At 35.1% G+C, this 22,189-nt stretch overlaps 1 protein-coding gene across 2 annotated transcripts in view; it reads left to right on the forward strand.

Annotated features, from left to right (window-relative positions):
- WDR36 (WD repeat domain 36) overlaps positions 1–18,908 on the forward strand; it is a 43,525-nt gene extending 24,617 nt beyond the window's left edge. For both annotated transcript variants that reach the window (XM_081230863.1, XM_081230862.1), the window contains exons 14-23: positions 194–359; positions 1,156–1,264; positions 3,253–3,332; positions 9,307–9,414; positions 12,338–12,435; positions 12,827–12,972; positions 15,314–15,433; positions 15,621–15,702; positions 17,184–17,371; positions 18,719–18,908. In XM_081230863.1, coding sequence (XP_081086989.1) covers positions 194–359; positions 1,156–1,264; positions 3,253–3,332; positions 9,307–9,414; positions 12,338–12,435; positions 12,827–12,972; positions 15,314–15,433; positions 15,621–15,702; positions 17,184–17,371; positions 18,719–18,868 — 1,247 coding nt within the window. In that variant the 3' untranslated portion in view covers positions 18,869–18,908. The remainder of the gene's footprint in view (positions 1–193; positions 360–1,155; positions 1,265–3,252; positions 3,333–9,306; positions 9,415–12,337; positions 12,436–12,826; positions 12,973–15,313; positions 15,434–15,620; positions 15,703–17,183; positions 17,372–18,718) is intronic.
- Positions 18,909–22,189: the final 3,281 nt, after the last annotated feature.

The following is a 22,189-nucleotide window of genomic DNA, read 5'->3' on the forward strand; positions in this document are numbered from 1 at the left end:
GATGGATTTTGTTATTACTCAAGTGGTATAATAATCTTCTCTCTGCTCCCTAAAATCCATATTAATTTAAAGATTTTAGGGGCATTAAATAGTGGGAACTTAGATATTTAAATAAAGGAATCACTGTTTATGTAGTGTTCAGAGAGTCAGTTGCAATTCTTATTTCTTTTTTCTTTTAACATATGCTTTAAAGCCCATAAAGGATCTGTTAGAGGTGTTGCAGTGGATGGATTAAACCAGTTGACAATTACAACTGGTAGTGAAGGAGTACTCAAGTTCTGGAACTTTAAAAACAAAGTTTTAATTCATTCTGTGAGCCTTGATTCATCTCCAAATATGATGCTGCTACATAGAGACAGGTAACGTTTTTCTTTCAATGATAATGGACTTTCTTCTTGATGTTTTTAATTCTTAATTTAAGTACAGTAGACCTTTGAACAACACAGGTTTGAACTGTGCAGGTGCACTTATACACAACTTTCTTCCACTAAGTACTCACTGTAGCACTACATGATCCACTGTTGGTTGAGTCCACAGATGCAGAACCATGGACATGGAGGGCCAACTGTAAAGTTAATATCTTTTTTTTAAAAATTTATTTTTGGCTGCATTGGGTCTTCGTTGCTGCACACAGGCTTTTTCTAGTTGCGGCAAGCTGGGGCTACTCTTCGTTTCAGTGCGTGGGCTTCTCAGTGTGGTGGCTTCTTTTGTTGCGGAGCAGGGGCTCTAGATGCATGGGCATCAGTAGTTGTGGCTCGCGGGCTCTAGAGTGCAGGCTCAGTAGTTGTGGCGCACAGGCTTAGTTGCTCCATGGCATGTGGGATATTCCCAGACCAGGGATGGAACCCGTGTCCCCTGCATTGGCAGGCAGATTCTTAACTACTGTGCCACCAGGGAAGTCCCCCAGCTGTAAAGTTATGTGCAGATTTTTGTCTGCAGAGGGGTGGCGCCCTAACCCTCATGTAAAGTGGTCAACTATAGGTAATTTACCAAGTGGGAAAAACCAGACTTTTCATATAAAAGGACAGCATTTTGCTTAATTTCTCCCAAAGTATACTTGATTAACAAAATTTAAATGACTGAGATTTTATTTAGTTCAAGGGTTTTTTTTGTTTGTTTGTTTGTTCATTAAAACTGTTGCATTTATCTTGCTAGTGGCATTCTGGGACTCGCCTTGGATGACTTCTCCATTACTGTTTTGGACATAGAAACTAGGAAGATTGTCAGAGAGTTTTCTGGACACCAAGGCCAAATAAATGACATGGTAAAACAAACTTTAGATGTTTAAATAAAACTTGATTCATTTCTATTTCTGTTTAGGTTTAAAAAGTTCAAATAATTGAAACTTATCTTTTAATAGCATTAAACTCATCATATGAGGAGATGTTCAAAATAAATAATTAGGAGACTAATTTTCAAAAAAGATTTTTAAGGAAAATTTAGAATTAAAAGAAGTTTAATATTTTAATATTTCTCAGGAAGTTAATGCCATTAAAGTATAAATCCCAGAGTTGATTTTTTTCTCTTTAAACAAGGCCAGAATATACTTTGGAGAGTGAATCATTGAAACATAAGTGTATCATTTTTGACTTAATACTAAACTAAGCTGAGAGAACTCATTTCTGTTTTTCTACATTCATAATGAATTAATAGGAGACCTGGAATATCTGATTCTTGGTTCATTCTAGTTTAGTGTTATTTCTACAGTTTATATATCTTAACTTCAAAAGAGTTTAATTAATAAAAATGTGTTTTAACTTCCTATTATGTTGTTATAGTGAGAAATATGGTAATAAGTACTCGTTGAAAAAATGTAAGTTGAAGACTTTGCATCAACTGCAGATACCTTTATTTACTTGAAACAGAAAAAATAAAATAAAATAAAATCCTACATAGTGACACTCCCAACAGCTACTTTTACTTACCAGTTCTCACACCAAAAATCTGAATTTGCAATGTTTATCCCCATTTCCTTAAAAATCAGGGGTGGGGGGTTAATGGTCGGGCAATTGTGTTATTCTGCAGATAAGAGATTGGCAGAACTACCCATCAGCAGAATTTGTTGTGACAGCATCTATAGAAATGGTGGGAGTGGAGTAATTTTGATGAAATTGCATTTTTGAAAACATCTGTCAATGCCACCTTGCTCTTCCTATTTCTTTCCTTTTCAAACTTTACTTTCGAGTTATATGTCTGGAGTTTCCCCTAGTCAATAACAAATTACTCCTGTTCCGTTAAACCTATGAGCATTTATACATGACTTCCCCTATCAAAGTCATTTTCCTATACTTTATTATCTGCACTTTCCTTCTGTAAATTGAGTTCTCTGCACCTTAAGGTTTGAGTTTCCACAGTATCATCGCAGCCCCATGACCAAGTTGGAGTTCACTTATCCCACTCTTATTTGCTAATATGGATGGTCATAATCCCTATGGTGTGTTTACACTCCTGGATGAACAATCTACTACCATTATAAACATTAAAGTTTTTCCTTTTGGGTCTTCTTTTACATTTGACTTGGTTTAAAGCTCATGTGCTGCAGGCACAGAGCTATTATTTTTCCAGATATAACTTCTTCATGGTGGCATAAGTAGTTTATTATTTAAATTTATTTTGAAAATCTGATTTTTGTGGTTTTAATTTATACTTTGGAAATAAAACATCATTAAGGAAGAAAACACTTTTAACTGAATCTGTAAGTACAAGCAGAAGGACTTCTTTAGTAACTTCACTATATTAAGAGAATTTGCATTCTTCAAAATCATTCTTAGAAAGCCATTCTAATATATAGAACCTTTTCAAGGAAATGGAGCTTTTGTTGCTTTCACAGATACTTTATTATTGAAATTAGGCTCACAAAATATTTCTAATAGAATGTTCTCAGAACAGCAGTTTTATGTTAAAAACAATTAGTAGTCAAACAGTTTGTTAACTGTCTATAAATATAGGAGATTATGGAGTAGAAATTGAAAATTGGGTGAAACTGTTCATTTTTAAAACTTTTTATAATTCATGTAAAAGCTTAGTCCTTAGCTGTATCCAAATAGGTGGTATATAAGATGGTATTTTATGTAATAAGATGTAAGTTTTATACTTCAAACATTTTTTAATGAAGCATGCATTATCTTTTCATTTCTTGTATTCTTTAAGCTGTTAAATATAGACACAAACATACATACAGAAATACATACATATACATACGCACACATATATTTGTATATGCATTCTTTTTTTTTTTTTTTTAATTTAAAGGCTTTCAGTCCTGATGGTCGTTGGTTAATAAGTGCTTCAATGGATTGCTCTATTAGAACTTGGGACCTTCCATCTGGGTGGTGAGTTTTTAAATCTCTAACCTTATCAGAGGTTTTCTCAGTCATTGTCATTACATGTGACTTTTACCTGTTGTTAATGGATTATGTACTTTTTGAATGTGAATATGTTTGGGGATTTTTCTAACCTGACTATATTTTAGCCTTGGAGTGTTTTTGATCTCAAACAGCAGAGATTAGTGCCATAAAAGATAATAGAAAAATCCAACCTCTCAGGTTCTCTATTCCTGCAAAATTGAGATATAGAAGTGAGTTGCATAAACCTTAAGAAAGCACATTTGGCCTTTTTGATACTCCAAAGTAGAGACCATACTTCAGGAATACAAACTTTTGAGTATTTTTATTGTTGTTGTTGTTGATACTGAATTTAGTTAAGAGATCAGAACACTTTGCTTTGTGTGTATTATATATTTTCTGTCTCTAACATAATTCTTGACGAAAGACATTTAGATACCTTAAAGTAATGAAAACGTGTGTTTTAAGATTTGGGTAAAACCCAACAGTGTTCAGAAATCTGTCATAGATTGAAACTTGCTACTAAAACAGCACTTGAAGAAAAAACATTAATTCTGTTCAGTAATTTGAGAGAGAGAGTACTTTGTTGTTAAAAATTATGTAGGAATAGATACAATTTGAAATCATATCACTTAACATAGAATTGCCTAGATTGAGTTTGAAAGGAGTGATGGGAAAAGAAACATACCATAAGGAAAGAGATACATGAGAAAGATGAGAAGGAAGCTAGTGCTTTTCAATCTTTTGAAATATTCCTAAACTAAGTTTTGTCCAATTCTACTCCTCTTCTTTCTCAGGAATTAGATAAGCTCATACCTGAAAGCAATTTGACCTTTAGAAAGGAAAAACCCTGATGTACTTATTTCCCTTTAAGTTTGATAAAGGAATGAGGCAGAGCTGTCTATACAGCATACATACTGGATTTGGAAATATGCACAGCAAGAGTGTCACTAATGGGTCCAACTCTAATAACTAGGGAATTTGGTCCACAGGTGTGTCTCTTTTGTACTTAAAATAGAGTAAAGCAAAATATAATTAGTTGCCTGTGTCCTTCAGCTTCAAAATGTTCACCTCAAGTTGGTACTTTCTTAATTTAAAAAAAAAAAACTTTTCTAAAGGTACCATTAGAAATATTGATTAGTCTTTTGCTTCTTGGACTTTTGCTTCTATCTAAAGGTGAACACTATAATTTGAATGACTTTACAGTAGGAAAGTTGTACAGAAAATAGAGTTGACACAATGCCCTTTTCATTTTCCTTTTTAGTAGTTTAAGTTCGCGTTAGATGGGATAGACAGGTTAATGTTCAGTAGTACTACATTGGCAAAATATTTTTTTTAAGTGGTAAGGTTTTTATGGAATGGAAGAATTAGGATCTGAAAGTAGCGTTCAAAGCCTGTGACTCAGTCTTTGACTCAGCATTAGCCTTTTTTGCTGAATTTCTTATTTTAGTAAAAAGATGAACAGATTCAAATCTGATAGATTTTCAACTCTGGTATCTTATTTTTCGGTGAACACAGGCGATTTTAAGTGAATACAGAAGCATTAAGCTGGGAGAAACACCAGAGCAAGAAGTGAGTCACATAGGGATTGTTAAAAGAAAATATAATGATTGGACCAAAGTGTATTTTTAATAAAGAAAAAACTACTTTTTTGGTTAAGATTTGAAGTGGAGCAAATGAGAAAGGTTGAAAAGCAGTATCATAAAACTGCTGCTGCCTAACTGCAGCCAAGCTAACATTTACCATGAGCTGCTAGGCACTTTATATGCTTTTATTTTTCATCTTTTCTCATATCCTATTAGGTATAGGTACTGTTTTTTAGTCCTCTTTTACAGATGAGGAAACAGAGGCTCAGAGAGAATTTAAGTGATTTGCCCAAGGCAACATAGTTTGTTAATGAGATTTTGCTGTAATAAGCATAGGGGAAAGACATTTCCCAATAGTTGTGATATCAGCCTTGCCTGGGTTGTGTCATATGCTCTAAGGATGATTTGGTTTTCTTGATGTAGAAGATAGTAAGGAAGTAAGGATCAGTATTTCATCATACAACCATAGGTAACTGTTGGGGTTTTTTGTTTTTGTTTTAATATTTATTTTTTTATTTTGTCTGTGCTGGGTCGTAGTTGCAGCACACGGGATCTTCACTGAGGCATATGGACTTCTTAGTTGCGGCATGTGGACTCTTAGTTGCAGCATGCATGCAGGATCTAGTTCCCCGACCAGGGATCGAACCCAGGCCCCCTGCATAGGGAACACAGTGTCTTACCCACTGGACCACCAGGGAAGTCCTCTGTTGGGTTTTTTGATTTCTCCTATTTTTTTTAAACATAATTAGTATGGCAACCTTTGGAGAGTCCTAGTTTTTTCTTCAGTAAGCAGTTTTATCATTTACATAACATGTTAAATATGTAAAGAATGAATATACTCATTATGAAGGCTAAAAAGTGATACATATGAGTAAACCTTTGGTGTGTGTGGTAACATACAGATGTATCCATCTGGAATTGTGCCTATCTAAAACAAATTGCAGGGACTTACTTGGTGGTGCAGTGATTAAGAGTCCACCTGCCAATGCAGGGGACACGGGTTCGAGCCCTGGTCCAGGAAGATACCACATGCCGCGGAACAGCTAAGCCCACGCACCACAACTGCTGAGCCTGTGCTGTGGAGCCCATGAGCCACAACTACTGGCTCACGCCCCACAGCTACCGAAGCCCGTGTGCCTAGAGCCCATGCTCCACAACAAGAGAAGCCACAGCAATGAGAAGCCTGTGCACAGCAACAAAGAGTAGCCCCCGCTTGCCGCAACTAGAGAAAGCCTGCATGCAGCAACGAAGACCCAATGCAGCCAAAAAAATAAATTATTAAAACAAATTGCATAGGTACTGAACTGTTTACTGTAAAGGTTTTTTTGTTTAAGTGCTGAAAATTTTCTTGTGTTTGTAGGATTCTCAGAGAAGCAGAGTTGAAATTTTTTTTAATTTCTTTTTTTTTAATTTATTTTTTTATTATTTTATTTTGATAAAATACCGCTTTAGCACAGGCTTAGCAGTTGTGGTGCATGGGCTTAGTTGCTCTGCGGCATGTGGGATCTTCCTGGATCAGGGATTGAAACCCGTGTCCCCTGCATTGGCAGGCAGATTCTTAACCACTGCACTACCAGGGAAGTCCCCAGAGTTGAAATTTTTTATCCCTGAAATTAATCTGTCATCCCCTACCACTACTACCTGTAACTTCTGGTTGCTTTTAATCTCCTAGAAGTTTAGGTTGAACTCTTTTGGGGGTGAGAAAAATATAAAATTAAATAGTTTTAATAGAATTTTGCATTTTTTTTCTGTCTCATCCCACTGACCTTGCTTTCTGAGGAGCATTACATGACAATAATTGCAGTAGAATATTGTTTTGCATTTCTCACTGAGGCAAAACTATCCCTTTATTCTATTCATTAAAGTTTCCTTTGTAAGGTGATTCCATCACTTTGGAGATTGAACATCTAGACATTCTCTGCATTTGTTTAGAATATAATCAGAAGTGGGTTAATGTTACCTCTGTTTATGAGGAGCTCTGTACTTGAAAATCTGATCCCTTAAAATGGGAATTTTTTTTCAGTTTTTCTCTCAAAAAACATAATTTACCTGAGACTTCATTTTGTAGGATTAGCAGGAGACTATATGGTAGTTAGGTCTGGGATTAAGCCTGTAGACTTAAGCTTTATGAACTAATTTGGCCATGTAAAATATGCTATGGATGTGGAAACGACCTTCCTCAGTTTGATGCTTTTACATAATGGAAGGCCAGCCTACCCACACACAACAGCTGTGGAAGTCACATTGCACAAAGAATTTGCCAAAGCAATTATAGTATCAAGTAAAATAAATTTGCTCAAGCAGTAGATTTCTCTTTTTAACAGATAGATTCTGAACCATGTTAGGGAGTTTCACCCCTCACACACTTACACTTGCAGTGAACAAATATTAAGACAAAGAAGAAATGGTAAGATCTGAAATTGCTGAGTTTAGGTTTAATCATCAGTGTACATGGAGATAAAGTTTCTGCTCTAGGTTGTTTGCATTAAATGAATTAACAAATAATTTTACAGTCTCTGGTATATAATAAGTGTTTAGCAAACGTCCTTCTCCCCAATTCCTTTGATTCCCAAGAGCAGCTGTTCTTGTGAGTTTCCACAGAAGGGTTGAGCAGCCAGATTATTACTCACCTTTTTTCCCCATAAGTGAAAATTAAACATCAGTCATTGTCCTGAGCACACTTTGGTTTCTTTGTAGTGCTCCAAAATTTAGTCTTGTCCTTCTACCTTGCATTCATTAGTTAAGTTTCACATTGTTAATCACTATGTGCACACATTGAGAGAGATTTTATCATGGATAAGTCATTTAATGCTTCCACTGGAAAGTCTTCATTTTGAGCTGCTCAGAGTGTGCTTCATGAATCACCAGTGTAGGCATCTTTTGGGTGTGTGTGCTATCAAACTGTTGTACCTTTAGTTTCTGTAATGGTTTTACTGAGCTTATAGTGATTAAGTGTGCAGACTGCTTGGTGACAGATATGGCTTAGTTACCTTCCACCTTGAGCAAGTTTTTAAATCTAACTGGGCCTCATTTTTCTACTGTGTATAGTTAGGATGGATCTGCCTCATAGGGTTGTGAGGATTAAATTAGTAGGCACAAGTGCTCAGGATACTTCCTAGCATGGAGCACTAAAAAAAGTGTCAACCTGTCATTTGCTTTCTTGAAATAATTTGGTTTATTTAATGTAGATTCTGAGCTTCAGTCATCTTGCCATGCCTTCTCATGGATAATGTATTGGCTTCAGTGAGTAGTTTTTAAAACAGCCCTGATTAAAACCAGTATACTCCTCTTAAAGATACAAGGTACACTCTTAACCAGCCTAAGAAGCCTCTTCTGCAAGATGCCAATGTGTTAGGCCTTTCTTTTGCTCCTTAAATTCACCTCGTTAAACTTCCTGCCTACACCATCCTAGTTCAAATCTTCACTGCTTGTTAGATGACTACTACCATAATCTCACTGTTCTTTCTGTTCAGATATATTCTGCATTCTGCTAGCAGAAAGTGAAGATTGCAGCACTATCTGCTCAAAAGCCTGTAGTGACCTTCCATTTATTAAAAGACAAAAATAAACTCAGATGTTTGGTATTCAAGACTGCACTCCTCGCTAGACACTGTTTTCCCTCACCTTGCCCTCCACATTTCCCTCACCCAGAAGATGCTTTCTTTACCATCAACATCCATTGAATTCCTGTCCATTTGTAAGGCTCACCTCACACACTGTTTTCTGAGAAACTGTTCTGAGTCGTCTTCTTGAGTGTGATTGCTCCCTTTTCCTCCCCAATTTCAACCCCTGCTCACAGCTTTTTGAAGCTGTGAGACTAGTTTCTATAAGCTGCTTTATGGTTATGCTCTATAGACTGAATTTTCATGTTTCATAGATAGCATGGTTACCTATTTGAAAAACAGAATTGCTCAAATTTTTTTTCTACTACCATTCTCTTATTATTTATAATGATTTTATTACTTTCTTCTATTGCCTACACCTTTTATTATTTTCACTGAAATAACAAATACAGGAGAGTACTGATAATCTATTTTAAATGTGTGACATCTTTAGAATTGTTTCCAAGTCTGCCAAAATGGCATTCCAGAAAAACAGCATTTCCTCCTGTATTCTCCCTGTTGTTGAAACTCTTTCTCCAGTTAACTGGTCTATTTAGTGCTCTGCTCTGGATCTTTCTCATTAAGGAGATTATTTTCACATAGTAACTTAGTTAACAAAGCTCTTTGTTAGTGATGACTTTCTGGTGTTGGTGATTTAAAAAAGAAAAAATTTCTGCATCTCTTACCCTTTGTTTTTTTAGCAAAAATGTATTTTGTGAATTATATCCTTTTTGGTAGAGTTCAAATATTTTAACATCTTGATTCTTTCTATAGCCTTATAGACAGCTTTTTGTTGGACTCAGCTCCTCTTAATGTTACTATGTCCCCTACTGGAGACTTTCTGGCCACTTCCCATGTAGACCACCTTGGAATTTATCTATGGTAAGTTCTTGTATACAGTTCTCTTTGGGGTAAGAAGGAAAAGGAAGATGATATTGTCAGACAATCATAGTTTCTAACATTGCCCTTTAGGTTTTTTTTTAACTTATAAAATGGAAATGTCACATAGTTCACCCTAAGTCTATGACTAAGTCAACATCTGCTTGATAATTTAGATAGCTTTGCTCAAGTGTGTATTCTAAACCACATGATTGATTTTTATCTGTTATACTATTTGGCTTTTATTTGCGGAAAGGATAAGTGAGTTTAAAAATCTTAGAAAAGGGATATCCCCAGCCAGGCTGGTCTTCCTGCCACGGCCTCAATACCCCTTTATGACCTTGGCTAGTCACTTCTCAACTTCAGACTCCTTTATCTATAAAATAAGGCATAAGTGTGGGCAGAATGCTTTCTAAGATTCATTTTAGTTGCATAACTTTTCATAGCCATGTACAGATCTTTATGGTGGTCTTCTAATGGTGATGAACATAGAAGAGTTCAAAATAAATGATCCATTATCTGGGTTTAGAAAATTTTTCGTTTGTTTTCTGAGTTTAGATGCCTAATTCTTTTAACTCTTATTATTGAGGAAGAGGAAAAAATGAATTCCTTTTCTAATTACAGGATTTTCTAATTGGCTTTTTAGGATATGAAAGTAAATTCACTATATAATAGAAATAGATTCTGCCCATCTTAATAAGCAAAATGGAGTATCTCCTGGAATCTTTTTTTTTTTTTTTTTTTTTTTTTCTTTTTGCGGTATGCGGGCCTCTCACTGTTGTGGCCTCTCCCGTTGCGGAGCACAGGCTCCGGACGCGCAGGCCCAGAGGCCATGGCTCATGGGCCCAGCCGCTCCGCGGCATATGGGATCCTCCCAGACCGGGGCACGAACCCGTATCCCCTGCATCGGCAGGCGGACTCTCAACCACTGCGCCACCAGGGAGGCCCTCCTGGAATCTTTGAGGCTTGAACAATCAAGACAAGAGAAGAATGGTAGCTGTGGTACCTCAGCAGCAAGAGCATATAGTTCAGCTATTAACTCAGAATCTGATATTTCCAATTTTTATTTTCCATTCCAGATTCATTATGTTTGGGAGACAGAATCTGATTAGCCCACTTTGGGACAGGTATCCACATCTTGATTAGTCATCCAAGGCCATGGTACAGGGTCAGGTAGCACTTAGAGGACCATTCTAGAAAGGAGAAATCCATGACTGTTCAGCAACCCCCCAAGAATCTGATCAGCATATTCTTTCTCTGACTTAATTCTCTCAGTCCATCTTTACTTCATTTATAATTTCCTTATATGAAGGTTGCCATTTGTCAAAGCAATATAAATATATGGATGTTACGTTACCTTATAAAAGTATTAGCCATTACTGATCTCTCAAATAAATATTGGGTTGGCCAAAAAGTGCCTTCAGTTTTTATGTAAAAATAAAAGACACATTTTTCATTTTTTACCAGGAACTTTATTGAACAATGTATTCACCCTTTTGTTCCACTACCTTCTGCCATTTTTCAGGCAGCTTCCTAATTCCACCTTCCCAAAGCTTTTTATCTTTTTGAGCAAAGAATTGTTCCAGGTGCCTTTTCAGTCTTTCAAGGAATTGAAATTTTTTCCATTAAGAGAATTTTGTAAAGACCGAAATAAATGGAACTCCAAAGGTGCATTGTCTGGTGAATACGGCAGATGAATCAGAACTTCTCAGCCAAGCTGTAACAGTTTTTGCTGGTCATCAAAGAAGCAAATGCAGTCTTGCATTATCCTGATGGAAGATTATGTGTTTTCTGTTGACTAATTCTGGATGCTTTTCGTCGAGTGCTGCTTTCAGTTGGTCTAACTGGGAGCAGTACTTGTTGGAATTAATTGTTTGGTTTCCTGGAAGGAGCTCATAATAGAGGACTCCCTTCCATTCCCACCATATATACAACATCACCTTTGGATGAAGACCGGCCTTTGGTGTGGTTGGTGGTGGTTCATTTCACTTGCCCCACGATCTCTTCCGTTCCACATTATTGTACACTTCCACTTTTCATCGCCCGTCACAATTTGTTTTAAAAACGGAATGCTTTTAAAATGTTTTATGTTTAAGTAGAGAATCGCATGCGGAAATACGATCAAGGTTTTTTTCGCTTCACTTACATGGAACAGAAACATCAAAGCAATTAACATAACCAAGCTGGTGAAAATGATTTTCAGCGCTTGATTTGGACATTTTGAGTATGTTGGCCATCTCCTGCTTAGTATAACGTTGACTGTCCTCAATTAATGTCTCTATTTGATCGCTATCAACTTTAACTGGTCCACCTGACAGTGGGGCATCGTCCAGCAAGAAATCTCCAGCACAGAACTTCGCAAACCACTTTTGACACGTTCTGTCAGTCAAGGCACCTTCTCCATACACTGTGCAAATCTTTTTTTGCATTTTGGTTGCATTTTTACCTTTCTTGAAATAATAAAGCATAATATGCGAAAAATGTTGTTTTTCTTCCATTTTCAATATTAAAATGGCTACACGAAAATTCACCAATTTGCTAAGTCTTTTTTTAAATGCACGCTGATATGACAGCTGTCACATACAATCTAACAAAATTGTTTCCAATGAAGCTGAAGACCACTAAGTGTTTCTAGAGCCATCTTAGGGGAGAAAACGAACGAAGCTTTTGGCCACCCCAATAGTTTTTTGTGCTACATTAGAAATAAAGCCTCCATTAATAATGTGTATGCACATCTTTCTTGTGATGACATCTATGATATGAATCAGCATTTTCAAATTAATACTGTTTTTGAGATCTTTTTTTAACTTACAAGTGATCAGAATTTATAGCCAAGTTCAAGATTGTGGAGATTATTACCAGTAATTGAAGTTTCCCTGAACATATTTTTATGTTTTACAATATTGCTTATGTTTTTGTTTCTCAGGTCCAATATTTCCCTGTATTCAGTTGTTTCATTACGGCCACTTCCCACAGATTATGTTCCTTCAGTAGTGATGCTTCCTGGTACTTGTCAAACCCAAGGTAATCACAAAATAGTAAAGTAGTTTTTGAAGTGTAATATAGTAAACCTAACGTGCAGGATATTGCTACTGAAGGCAAAATTTAATGCATTCAATCAAAGTATTTTTTAGCTTATATGAAATATTTTGAATGACTTCATGAATTTATGCAAAGATATAATTGATGTGGTATTGATATCAAATAGTATACCAGTGGAGAAATGTTTTGAGTCTGGTGATGGGAACTGTAGTTAATATGAGAAAATAAGAAGATGAATTAAATAAATAGAAAGATTTTACAAGGCTATATTGAGTGAACATGTTATGAAATACTAATGGAACTAATTTGCTTTTATATGATAAAAATCTCATTCAGCATTAATTTGTTTTACCTGAAAATTTTTTGTTTTAAGATGTAGAATTATCAGAAGAAACCATAGAACCAAGTGATGAAATGATAGAGTATGACTCCCCAGAACAGTTGAATGAGCAGCTGGTGACTCTGTCACTCCTTCCTGAATCCCGGTGGAAAAATCTTCTTAATCTTGATGTTATTAAGGTAATACTATAGTACACTTAATATTGGCCCCTAAAGACACATTCCAAAAGTATTTTCTTTAGTAGAGATAGCTTCCCTTACTTTGAGGGCTTTAGGAGGAGCAGGTGATGCCTAAGGTAGTAAAGAGAATACCATTTGGTTAAATGCTGTTTAATCTAGTATGATTATCGCAAGATTTTCTCTCTCTATATATATCAACTTTGAGAGCAATCAAGGACCTTTGGATATAGCAAAAGTATAGCTTGCAACTACAGAGCTATTAGAAATTGGATGTTTTAAGCCCAGCCTAATAAATCACTTTTTTAACTTCTGAAATAAGAAAAAAAAATTGCCATAATGTGTGATGTTTCTATTCCTAGACATTTTGGGGATTAGAATACTTTTACTGGTCTTTTTAAAAGTAAGCTTCAGTCACCCTTTATCATACCACACCCTGCTCTGACAGCTATAAGAAGATTTGCTGTTGGGTTCAGGCACATAATTTAATATGAACTAGGTACTGGGTAGTGTCCTGAGACAGCAGTGGAAAAAAACTTAGGCCCTTTGTCCTTGAGGAGTTTACAATTTTACATTAAAAATGGACAATTATGGCATAAATTAATTTTTAAAAGCATGTTTCATGACCCCTATTTGTGAGTAGCAAAAGCAATTGAAAGGTATAGACTAGAGTAGAAAATTTCAGAGACTATCCTCTGATAATTAGGGTAAGTATTGTTTTATGAAATGCATACAGTCACCAGAGGTTATTTGTGTACTAAGTCACATTAAGGGCTGGCATTAAAATGTAAGGAACACTGACATAACTATGACAAGGTGCAGCAAGTATTTTTGTAACTAATAACAACACAAGAAAAGTTGTGTGTGTCTTGGGTAAGAAAAGAGAGAGGTTTTCACATGTTAATTTGACTCACAGAATTTAAAAGTGCTTCTTTTTACTTGCTCACTTTTTGAAAGATCGGGCATCAGCATAAACGTATGTTGTCCAGGCACATAATTATGAAATCTCTCCATTATGTTGTCTAGTTTGTCAACCGTAAAGGGACTACTTTATGGAATAGCTTTAAAAGCAATACATTAAAAAGTACAAGTGGGTGAGTGTAAAGGGAGCAATTAGAGTAATGTCCAATTAATTGAGCTAAATTTGGGGGCCACTCTGCTTCTTGCTCAGATATAGTTTGTTCTGCATAAAAACATACAGAAACCTGAGTGAATGCTTTTTATGAAAGAAATATGCTAACACCTTCAATATTTTTATTTCCTTCTGAATGAAAGAGGTTAGAATTTTTATTTTTGTCCTGTGGGTAACTTTTCTACTTTAGGTTTTCTTTATGAAATTAGGTGATCTCCACAGCCCTGTGGAACTTCTCCAAAGCCCTTTGTTTTTATTTACAACTCAGTGACCGTCTGCCTTCTAACTCAAGAACAATGAGTTAGAAGAGTAACTGTGACTTTTACTACACTTTCTACCATCACAAAGAAGGGCTGTGCTTTCATTGCTAGTGGCAGTGCTTTGTCTGGCTTTCATGTAACAACTTTGTTTTATGCTGTGCCTCCAGGAGGCCACAAGTATCCCTGGCTTTCTTTCAAAAAGCAACTCCCCAGGGTTCCTAAAGAATGGAAGAGGAATAGTGTAAGGTAAAATTGTGCGACTCCTTTATTAGGCAGTTTACCATATGCTCCTGAGATAGTGATCTGTAACAATGTAGTCACCCAAACTGAATTCTGTCAGTGGGAATTCCAAGGGAGGTTTTCATGATAGAATTTTGCTAACACTTGAAATATTTTATAAATGAGCAACAGTATTCTCTTTTTAAAAGCACAAAGTACTAAGGAAAAATAAAAATTCCAACAAAATAGAATGAGGGCCATGCTTCACAAAAAAATTTCACCAAATTACTTCTAATGGTGGAGTCTAACTCTGGCTCCAAATTTCTTTTGGAGAAAAGATATTTGAAAAACTGTTGAGCATTTATGTAAATTTTGCTTTCTAGCCCATTTTTCAGAAAAGGTGGTATTTCAGTATAAAAGAAGTTCAAAATTACTTGTTACTTTTTCACGTAAATATTCATGTTTCAGGAAAATGCGCTGTTTTTGCCTTAGAGCTTCTCCTGAACCCTGTCATTTTCCTTCTGCCTTATCAGCAAGAATACTGGAGGTTTGCACTGGGAATCCCAGTTTACGGATATCTGTGGTTTTGGTTGGTTGGGATTTTATTTTAGCATCCTAGTCTGAAAAAGTTTCATTCCTTTCTTTACTTTTTGGACTTTTTAAAAATTAAGTGGGAATTAAATACTTAATTACTTACTAGTCTTTTTTCCTTTTCTCATTTTCTCTTAATTAGAAAAAGAATAAACCAAAGGAACCACCGAAAGTACCCAAATCAGCACCGTTTTTTATTCCAACAGTTCCTGGCCTTGTACCCAGATATGCTGCACCTGAACAAAATAGTGATCCTCAACAGGTAAGAAGCAATTTGGAGGGAGCATTCTAAGTATATGGGGTGCATATTTTGTGTTTTACATTTGTAGTTTTAACCAAGACCCAGTTTTACAGATACAGAGTAAATTACTGATAGCTTTTAATTATAAACTATAATTTTTTTGTTACATTTATGGTTTTTGAATAATGTGTTTTTGTTTTTGTTTAAGTCTAAAGTGGTAAATCTTGGAATTTTGGCTCAAAAATCAGATTTCTGCTTGAAACTTGAGGAAGGACTGGTAAATAATAAATGTAAGTTAAATTATAAAATATTGTACCAAGTATTTCAGTTTATTTTACTTTATATGAAGAGAATTGAGTGAAATATTAGATTTCTCAGTAGCTGAAAGTAAAAACCAGAAGGACTGAAATTTTGGTTTTAATCTTAAGTAGTTTTAGCTTTGTGTTATATTAAATGAGTGACACTAAACTCAGATGATATTGAGATTATAATAATCTTTTGAGAACCTTTCATTCTTTATGGAAAATTGGATTTTTTTTTGCTTTTGTTTTTACTTACAAATACAGTTTGCAATACAGTTTGCAATACAGCAGAGACTTTTGTCTTAGATAATTTCAGATATTACCAAATTATCACATAAAAAGGTAATTTTAAAATTTATTGAGTGTTTTAATAGATTTAAACTTTGAAAGCTACAGACTGTAGCTAATAATGATAGTAAGAGCTGTAAGCAATTAACAAAAATCACATTCTCCTGTTTGACTTATCCTCTTGTTTTCTGATCCAAATGCTTTGTTTTCATACCACTGTCACTCGTGTGCACATTGGCAAAAGTCAAAGAATGGTACTGATGGCTAAAGAATAGCAGGATTAAACAGGGAGTAACTTGTTATATTTACGGGGGAACAAAGAAAAAAAGCACTACTATTTAATATATACTGAAGAACAGAAAATAAAACGTATTAGACTTTTGTCATTGGTGGTGTTCCTTTTCAGAAAGCTAAAAGCATAGTCATTGCCATTGTAATATCAAATACCTCGTATAAAAGTTGTAAGTGTATAGAATATGTTTTCGTAGGATGCTTATGAAACAAGAGTGCTTACTTCTAGGGAAAAGAAGTAGATTTGGGGTGGGTAAGATTAAGGTGGAGTCTTTCCCCACACACATTTCTGTAGTGTTAATGTTTCTTAATAATCATGTGGTATTTTTATAATTTTTATAACAATAGAAAGAAAAATAAATTCCCTCACTTCATCTTGTTCCCAGTGGCAAATACTATTAATAACTTGGCGTATACCTCTATAGCCTTCTTACATTTGGATTTGTTCTGACTGATTCATGAGCATATTAAAATGTCTGTTGCTAGGTATTAATTAGATTTTAACAGCCTTAATAGGAAAAAAGCTTAAATTACTGAAAATGCAAAACAAAAATTAAGCCATAGGGCTTCCCTGGTGGCGCAGTTGTTGAGAGTCCGCCTGCCGATGCAGGGGACACGGGTTCGTGCCCCGGTCCGGGAGGATCCTGCATGCTGCGGAGAGGCTGGGCCCGTGAGCCATGGCCGCTGAGCCTGCGCGTCCGGAGCCTGTGCTCCGCAACGGGAGAGGCCACAACAGTGAGAGGCCTGCGTACCAGGAAAAAAAAAAAAAATTAAGCCATAGAAGTAATTTCTTGTGCAATTTAAGTATATGTTGGGTTTGAAATGTAAACTAGTTTCCTAAAAGAAATGACTGTAGATAATAACTGGATTCTTATTAAAACTTAATGTAGATGAAGCTGCTCTTAACCTTCTGAAAGAATTAGGCCCGTCAGGAATTGAAACAGAGCTGCGAAGTTTGTCTCCTGATGGTGGTGGTTCTGTAGAAGTTATGAAGAGCTTCTTGAAAATGATCGGGATGATGTTGGACAAAAAGCGTGACTTTGAGTTAGCCCAGGCATACCTTGCATTGTTTTTAAAGGTAAGTCTAATATATAAAACAGTACTTCGCAGCTTGCCCTCCTCTAGCGTAGTGCTGTCTGATAGAACTTGCTGCAAAGATGGAAATGTTCCATAGCCACACTTACCGTGTGTGGCTACTGAGCACTTGAATTGTGGCTAATGGACTGAGAAACTGTATTTTTCACTTTATAGAAATTTAGTTAATTTAAATAGCTTCCTGTGTCTAGTGACTACCATACTGGATGGCTGGATAGTGCAGCAGCTTGTAATTGTTTTTTGTTGGCTTTTGTTTTTTAACACAATTTTGACTCAACCCCCTGACTTTTGTGTGTCATCCATTTGATCAGTATACTAAACTTAACTTTTTAATGTAGTTACATTTTGGCAGGGTTTTTTTTAATGATCATGAAGAGACTCAGGTTTTATGTTTATTTTTTGTTTTGTTTTTTCTACTGTTGAAATCAAAATATTTACTTCTATCCTGGTTGAAGGAGTTTCAAATGATTTGACAATGACAGTTGCTTTTATGACTAATATAATAGAGAACTCATGTTTATCTCAGTAGTATAATGTATTGAAGGAGGTAGATGATGCTGATTTTCAGTAATAGCAGATAAGATTCTTCATTTATCCCATAAATATCTAAAACAACTTTTCACTTGATCCAATTATTTTAAATTATTTGAAAAGTAGTATGTAGAATAAAAAAATAGAAATGCCATAAATTGTTTCTATATTCTTTCCCAAATTTACCTTCCTGAATATAAGTTTACTTAAATCTTTAGAAAATAAAGCAAAGGGCCCATAGGTCATTCATCAACAATGGGTTACTATGAAAGGAGAAACTTAAAAGAAGCACAGAAATACAGATTTAGTGTTAGAACTGGGACCTTGTTTCTGGATCTGTATCAGGACTGTCCTTATGTGGAGGAGAGTGATGACCACTTGAATTCTATTAAAAGAGTGACAGTACCATAAAGGAACTCATAATAGAGGAGAGGGAGATGGGAGATGGTAATAAACCAGCATTTAAGGAAAAAAATTAGGGCTTCCCTGGTGGCGCAGTGGTTGAGAGTCCGCCTGCCGATGCAGGGGACACGGGTTCGTGCCCCGGTCTGGGAGGATCCCACATGCCGCGGAGCGGTTGGGCCCGTGAGCCATGGCCGTTGGGCCTGCGCGTCCGGAGCCTGTGCTCCGCAACGGGAGAGGCCACAACAGTGAGAGGCCCGCATACAGCAAAAAAAAAAAAAAAAAAAAAAATTAAGAATAGTACCTTCTGAGCTTCCTTGGTAAAGCAGTTAAACCCAGAATAAACAAAATTTTAATTTTCTTAAATTAAATGTTCAACTATCGTTTTTCTTTTCAGTTACACCTTAAAATGCTTCCTTCAGAGCCAGTACTTCTAGAGGAAATGAGTAAGTTGTCATCACAGTTGGAAGAAAACTGGATCCATTTACAATCACTCTTCAATCAAAGCATGTGTGTTTTAAATTACATTAAAAGTGCTTTGTTGTAAAAATAAACTTAGGTGACTAAATAAAGACTTTTATATTAAAGAGATCGAGTTTAACTTACAACCTTGTTATCCAAGTGTCAGTGTGAAAAGAAAATAAATGCCAGCACTACCAACTAATCCATCATTCTCCACTCTAAATGCTAAATACTTTCTTGAAATAAAATTATACCTATTTTTTGTTTTAAAGACATAAAGAATATTCTCAAATGATTTATTTTCTGAGTCTCTTCACATCAGTTACTTGGGTATGACTTCTTTTGAATTGTCATCACCAAGCTCATATTTTTTGAATATTTGTAACATATGAGGTATGCTGGGTGTTTAATGTAGAATATTGCTGAACTAAACTGAAAACCAATACATAAAACAGTTATGAACATGCCTTCATGCTATAAGGTAAAAAGGCATGTTTCCTTCCTTGGTGGCCTTTGATGAAAACATAGTTAGAGCCGGAAGGTGTGTCAGACAGTGCAGCCCTCTTGCATTGCAGAAGAGGAAACTGCTGAGGTCTGCTCAGGATCTCAGAAACAGATCCAGATTTTCTAACACTGGCCTAGTTAGTCTTCTCTACATTGTAGCCTTTCTAAAGGAACTTATTCTTTTATATGAGAGGCACTTTCACAAGGCAACTTGCTATAGGAGGCAGTTGAACAGATACCTAGGATAGGTGAGAGAAATTCAGAATTCCATTGAAGATATCCTTCAAAGGTTTTTCTTCCCCACTGATGACCTTTTTATTTGGGAAGAAACTGCTGACTGTACTTTTCTGTCATAACCATTGTGAAACCAGATAGTTCTTGTACTTTTTTTTCTCATCGTCATTTTTTTTGTGGTTCAAGATTTCAATATGTGAATTAAAAATAAGCAATTCTCAAAAGCACACTGTTCTAAAAACTTGTTAGTTTTTACACTCAAAAGTAGTGTCATTCGTAAAATTCAGCTCTTTGTATTTGAACACCAATACTATTTTATTCTAATTAGGATGTAGCTTTACAGAATAATCTCCAGAAGGAATAGTCTTCACAAGGAGATGATCAATGATAACTTTAATAAAGTGTTTTTGTTTAATGGTGAAAGGTAGAATTAGTAAACGGCTGAGGAAATAAGCCAATCTGGTTTGGTACTTTGTTCTTTTAGAAATGTATATAAACTTAATAAAGTCATCGACTTAAATGTTAATAATGATTTAATTTGTAAGTTTAAAAACTGTATTTCCCCTTGCCCCAAATACTATATTCTAAAGATATGGCAAAATTTCAGTATACAATTATGTACTATGTGAAGACTGTAAATATCTAAAACAAGAGTTCTAAACTGAAATTGTATTGCTGTGACAAATCTTGAACTGAGCTTTCTTTTTCAGGTGAGAATAGAGGAGTTGAGTGTATTGTTTTTATTGGAGATAGCTTTAGATAGTATTAAAGCATCATTTTGGCAGGTAATCTTCTAAAACCTTTCCTGTATGTTTGCCATCGAGGAAGGGAGGGAGAAAAATACAAAGGATAATTTTTTGTGTATATTTTTTCTTAAAATGTATCATTCTGTGCATATTGCTTTTTCTTTACATTTTAAATTACAAATGTAGTATATGATTACATTATACTTGTAAAACCATCAAAGACAAGTCTATTTTTTATAGTCACCTTCAATCCCAATACCTTCCCTAGAAGTAACAGTTGTTAATTTTCCATCTAGACCTTTTTCTGTGAATGTATATACATGTTATGTATAGCTATAGGAAATCAAATGTATAGCTTCAGTTTTTACATAAATATATGTATATCATTCTGCAACTTTTCTATGTGATTTCTTTACTTAAGTATAATCTCACCTGTTTACATTTGTATAGTGTGCCACAAGCTATTTAGTCTATAATGGACACTAGGGTAGTTTCCCTTTCGTTTTTTTATTTATAAACAGTGCTGAAAGAATGTCATCCTGTATGACTATGTGCATATAGGGATTTCTCTAGTGTATGCCTAAGCTTTGAATTGCTGGGCCAGAGTTAGGCAGTTTTAAAGAGATACTTCATTTGGCTTCCAAAATGACTGGTAGCAATTTACAGCTTCTCAGCAAGGAATGAGCACCTGCTCCCCATATCCCTAAGGACATTTGATTTAGATTTAAAAAAAATTCTAAATTAATCGGTAAAAAATTACCATTTTTATTGTTTATATTAAAAAAATCTGACACTAGTGAAGATGGGCATCTTTTCATATATTTTAGACATGTGAATTGCCTTTTGCCAACACTGCTCATTTTTCTGTTGAATGTCTTTTTATCTCATGGATTTGTTAGGAGTTTTTCATATAGTTTGGATAGATATTAGTCTTTTATGACTGCTGCAATGTTTTCTCCCAGTTGGTCACTTAAGTCTTTAGCTTTACTTTTGGTGTCTCTTTTAAAGAGATGTTTTATATATAGTAAAATTGGTAAGTATTTTTATGATTTTTATTTCAAAATATAGAGCATATTCTGTATTTTCTTTTAAGATAATTATGTATGCATCCAGATCTCCATCTGGAATTGATTTCTGTGAAGAGTGCAAGGAACAGAGCTACACTTATTCAAAAGTCCAAAAACCATTTGAAGTTCATTTTTACTGATTTGGGATGCTGTTTTATTATGTGTTAAATTCTCTAATTAAGGTATTTGATATTCCTAATAAATAATGCATTGCTTATAGTTTCTGGTATGTTTTCAGAGATGGGGGTAAAGCATTCCTAATGTTTTTCAAAATTTTTGGCTGTTGGTGAGCATATCTTTTTGAAGTTTTAATTTTAGTTGCAGTAAATTTATAGTATTGATTTGAAAAGAATTACAGTTGACCCTTAAACAGGCGGGGTTACGGGTGCCAACCTTCCATGCAGTCAAAATTTGAGCATGATTTATAGTTGGCTCTCCATACCTGTGGTTTCTCCGTATCTGTGGTTCTGCATTGTGGATTCAACTAACTGCAGATTTTGTAGTACTGTAGTATATACTATTGAAAAAAAAACATGTATAAGTGAACCCACACAGTTCAAACCCATGTTGTTCAAGGGTCAACCATACAATAGTATTTCTTTTTGAGAAAACTCTATATCTTCATTAAAGCAGGAGTGGGCTTCTCTTGATTTCATAAGATTTCTTTATATAATCATACATTTTTTTGACAGATTCTTTTCTGGGGATTTTATTTTTGTTGTTATAGTGAAATATACTTTTCCTAATATATTTTATAATTGGTTATTACTGTCATGGTAAAAGCAATTTGCTTTTTATGTGTTGATCTTTTATGACACTGCAGAACTCTTAAAAGTTTGTCAGTATAGGGCTTCC

This window comes from Mesoplodon bidens (genome assembly GCF_964165515.1).
Source record: "Mesoplodon bidens genome assembly, chromosome: 4".
Taxonomy (NCBI): Eukaryota; Metazoa; Chordata; class Mammalia; order Artiodactyla; family Ziphiidae; genus Mesoplodon; species Mesoplodon bidens.